The 4285-nt window shown below is 39.0% G+C and overlaps 1 protein-coding gene across 1 annotated transcript; it reads right to left on the bottom strand.

The window, feature by feature from the left end:
• Nucleotides 1–510: 510 nt before the first annotated feature.
• On the bottom strand, nt 511–2759 carry LOC110106807 (protein indeterminate-domain 16). The gene is made up of 3 exons (XM_020836826.2): nt 2057–2759; nt 1579–1981; nt 511–1360 (listed from the first exon to the last, which is right to left on the bottom strand). Exons 1-3 carry the CDS (start codon nt 2160–2162, stop codon nt 634–636), a joined length of 1236 nt encoding a protein of 411 aa, XP_020692485.2. The 5' UTR covers nt 2163–2759; the 3' UTR covers nt 511–633.
• Nucleotides 2760–4285: the final 1526 nt, after the last annotated feature.

The raw sequence follows: 4285 nt of genomic DNA, 5'->3' as shown, positions 1-4285 counted from the left end.
TTGCAAGCATTATGACAAAAGTAAGAGAGAGAAAAAGTTGAACAGGGAAAGACATCATAGTTTTAAATGAGAATAGATGACCAGCTTTCAAGAACCACACTGCAAACACCCCAACCCCATTGCTCTCTCTCTCTCTCTCCTCTGACAGTGGCCTTGTTGTTACTCCCACTTCAGGCTTCAAGCTTTCTCCAGTGGATTTGGGTCAGTCTCCATTTTACTGCTCCACCGATTCATGCCCACTCTTCTTCATTAGATTCTTCTTAGGTTAAGGAATAAATGAAGAACAAGAAATAGTTAAAGAGTCGCTAACTCAAAACGGGTTCTCTCTCTCTCTCTCTCTCTCTCTCTCTTCTTATGTATATATATATATATATATGTAGAGACGAGAGAGAGCAAAATAATTAGCAAAAGATAACGACAAAAACGAGTCCAATGTTTTTCACAGATCAGGACTGTTATCTTCAGCAACATCATATAATTATCATATTATCGAAAAATATTATCAGTTATCTGAACAATTAAAAAAAATTGAAAACCCCACACAATATATTGCTAGATATGCTTGCATTATATATGCTTCACCATTATCCCGACAAATATAATAATGTCAAGCATTAATTTGTGGCGATGCTCTTAACTCGACCTCCTGGGCTCACGTTCATCATGATCATGGTTTTCCTCGTCGCCCTCACCTTCTGTCACCACAGAGGAAATGTAACTCGCCGTTAACGAGTAGTCGTCGGCGAACAGCATTGGCGACGCTGTTGCCTTGGAGTAAAATTGTTGCTTGCAAGAGAGGCAGGTGATTTGCAGTAAGATGGAATGTATTTTCTTGGCGGCGCGGTCTCTTAGTGCGAACGCCTTGTTAAGCTCAAGCTGTGCTTGTTGCCTGATCCGCTTCGCATTCGCAAACTCCTGTTCGGCGAGTTCCATCTGCCGCTTAGCCTCCTGCCGCGCTTCGTCTGCCATTACCTTCTCATCCAGCGCCTTTGAGTTGCCAATGGTGAGTTCCAATTTTGTGGCGCGGGTATCGTCGGAGGAGGGAGAAGGGGTCGAGGAAGGGATCCCTGGTTCTGCGGGAAGAAGCTGAAGCTCGATGTTAGGTCGTCGGCGGAGTATGTGAGAAGACGAAGATGGCGTGTAGTGATCGAGTTGGAGAAAGGAGGCGGCTCCGGCTGTCTTTGGAGGTCTCAAGGCCTGCCACATCGATGCTGTAGGAAGCAGCGCGGGTGGAGGTATAAAGATTGTCTGATCACTAGATGGGCTCTGGCTAGACGCAGAGCGAGACACGCATGCCGGCGGCGCCGGCCTTGCCCGGCCCGCATTACACGTATCCTGGTGCTCAATGAAGCTCTCCACCCTTGAGAAGAACCAAATTAAGATTTTCATATAGGATTATGTTCTGATTAATCAAGGTGTTCAGATCAAAATTAGATCTTTAAATCATTTTTATATGTTTATACATTCAAAAGCTACGGTCAAAATTAAATCTTTTAATGTTGTCTTAATATTAATGCAGGATAATTAATATACAATTAACGAAATATTGGCAAAATGGAAAAGAAATCTTCAATATACCGGGAAAAGACGCGGCCACAATCGCAGGAGTGGCCGCGGGTGCCGCAAGTCTTGAGATGGGCCTTGTAGTCGGAGTGGACGGCGTAGGCCTTGGTGCAGCGAGCACATGCCCACTGCTTGTGCGCGGAGTGCTTACGCCGGAAATGCTTCTTTATGCCAACAAGGTCACCTAAGGCGTGGGAAGGGTCGTGGTGGAGGCAAGAAGGCTCCGGGCAAACGAACACCCGTTTGCGCGTCTCCGAGCCGCTCTCGCGCTTGAGCAGTTTCCACGGCACCTTGTGCCTCCGTCGGTGCATCTGAAGGTTCTGATCTCGCTGAAATCCCTGGTTGCAGATCTCGCACACGTACCGGTCTGATTCCAGAAGCGTTCGCGGCGAAAGAGACACCACCTCCGCCTCCGGGTCTGCTTGCAGCACCTCTTAATCACTCTACCGAATTTATTATAATATAGATACGTCTGTAATTTGTTAAAACTTACCAGGGGTACCAGCTGGGCGGCGCTTGCGCTTGGTGGCGGAGATGGCATTGGGAGGGGCAGGAGAAGATGTTGCGGCTGGTGGTACCGGCGAGGTAGAGACGAACATGGATTAATTGATTTATGTTGATTAGATGGCTAATGTTGCAGATTTATGGTGGCTAGTGGCGCTCGTTAGATCGGATCAAGTGAGGAGTTTAAGATGAGTGATGAGAGTATTTAACAGGAGAAGAAAAATTAGAAGAAGGGGAAAAGGAAGAGGAAGACAACTATGACTTGCTAGGAAAGATGGAAAAGCTCTTTCTCCAAATCTCCTTCTCTATGTCTGTTTAGAAGCTTTGTTTTGGAGTCTACCTGAGAGGATATATAAGTAGGCAGCTTTCCAAGGCTTTTAGTTCTAGCTTGCAGCTTTCTTTAGGATTTCGTCATGGTTGGGAATTGATGGGGCTGTGGAAGGAAGCGGGTGGAGTTGGAGTCATTGAGGATATGAGTGAGTACAGAGCTCTTCTCTTGTTATTATTATTTTCATTCAATAAAACGTTCTCCTCGCAAGAGAGAAAGGAAGAGGACTGACCCAATCAAAGTGCTCGAAATTTGAGCCCACCAAAATAGGCAAAGACGGACAGCGAGGAAAACATCCCCACAAGAAAACAAAAACCCTCATAATTTTTCCTGCATACAAAAGAAGCCATCATAATTTCATCACTCCCCTCCTTCCACAGCAAGCAGTAATTTGCATGGATAAATGCAGGCTTCTGACCTCTTTCTCTTATATATCTATATATTCCTTATTAAATTTTATATGTGGAGGACAACTATTCTGTAGCAGTAGCCCTTTAGAAGAGGGGATATTAATGTGTAGATATGCGAAGGCTAATTAATCTATAGGCTTCTTTGTGCCATTGTGTGGAATATATTTCTGTATGTCAAGCTTGTTTGCTTGTAAGGACTCTGTCTTCCTTCTGCTTTCATGGCCTGTACACTATGGAATTTCTTGGGTAATAATATGATGGAGAGTTGCATATTTGATCTATAGAGATCACAATATGTTGATTCTTTAGAAAAACGTTTTCCTGAAGACTTGTTTCATTATTGAGTTATTGTTTGTGGTGAGGCTTTGGATCCGATGTATGCGTCCTTACAAATTGATCGGGTACATATATTAAAGAATGCAGAGTTTTCATTAAACATGTACTTATTGTTAGGATGTACTGCATAGTTAATTATGAAAATAGTTACCTCCTCCCCTTAGTTTTTTTTACCTCGGGCTATTGTTCTGATCAACTTTTTTTTTGGGTTAAAACCCACCCTCGGGCGCCTTATGCGTTAATAATAAAAAAAAGTTACAAGATCTTTAAAGAAACCTTCAGCTCTTTACTGTTCGAATGAGCTAAAAAAAGACCCAAAAAAAGCTTTAATGTCTATATGCAGACATGGATTTAGGTACATTGGTAATCTAGTAAATAAGTAGGATAAATGTAATCATTTAGTAATCTAATCTTGGTGAATGCTTTATGATTCGCATATATATATTTAATCTTGTTTGATCATGGCTTATTTTGACATAATTTTCATTTTTTATTTACACGTTTAAACGAATGCATTTTACATAATTTAAATTTTTCTTTTATAAAGATCTAAAATCTTGATTAGAAAAAGATTAATCTAACAGATTTATTTCTTAGATAATTTTGTCGGAAATTAGAAATTGATCTTTCATTTGCTTAAACTATAATAAATAAAAGAAATTTTGTCAGAATACTCACACTTAAACACTTAAATTTGGTTATGATAGTTCTCAAAATTATTAAATTAGTTTTGAGATTAGTATTATATAAAATTTAATTAAATTATTCATATATTATACTTAAAAAAGATTTAATAATTTTAAAATTCTAATTAGATTTTAATCACGATATTCTTATGAAATTTTTACCATAATTAAACAAGTTATACCATGCACTTAATAAAGAAAAGAAATTTTAGTCAGAATACTCACACTTAAATTTGTTTATGATAGTTTTTAAAATTATTAAATTAATTTTGGGACCAGTATTATATAAATTTTAATTAATTACTCTATATTATACTCAACTAAAAATATTTAATAATACAGTTAATTAACTAAATTTTAATCATGATATTATTATAAATATTTTCATAATTAATACAAAAGTTATATCACATACCTATCACATTTAAAGCAAGACTTACATAGCTTTTTTTAGATAA

This window comes from Dendrobium catenatum, unplaced genomic scaffold (genome assembly GCF_001605985.2).
Source record: "Dendrobium catenatum unplaced genomic scaffold, ASM160598v2 fragScaff_scaffold_106, whole genome shotgun sequence".
Lineage (NCBI taxonomy): Eukaryota > Viridiplantae > Streptophyta > Magnoliopsida > Asparagales > Orchidaceae > Dendrobium > Dendrobium catenatum.
The sequence above is the reverse complement of the archived record's forward strand: the minus strand, read 5'-3'. Positions and strand labels throughout refer to the sequence as shown.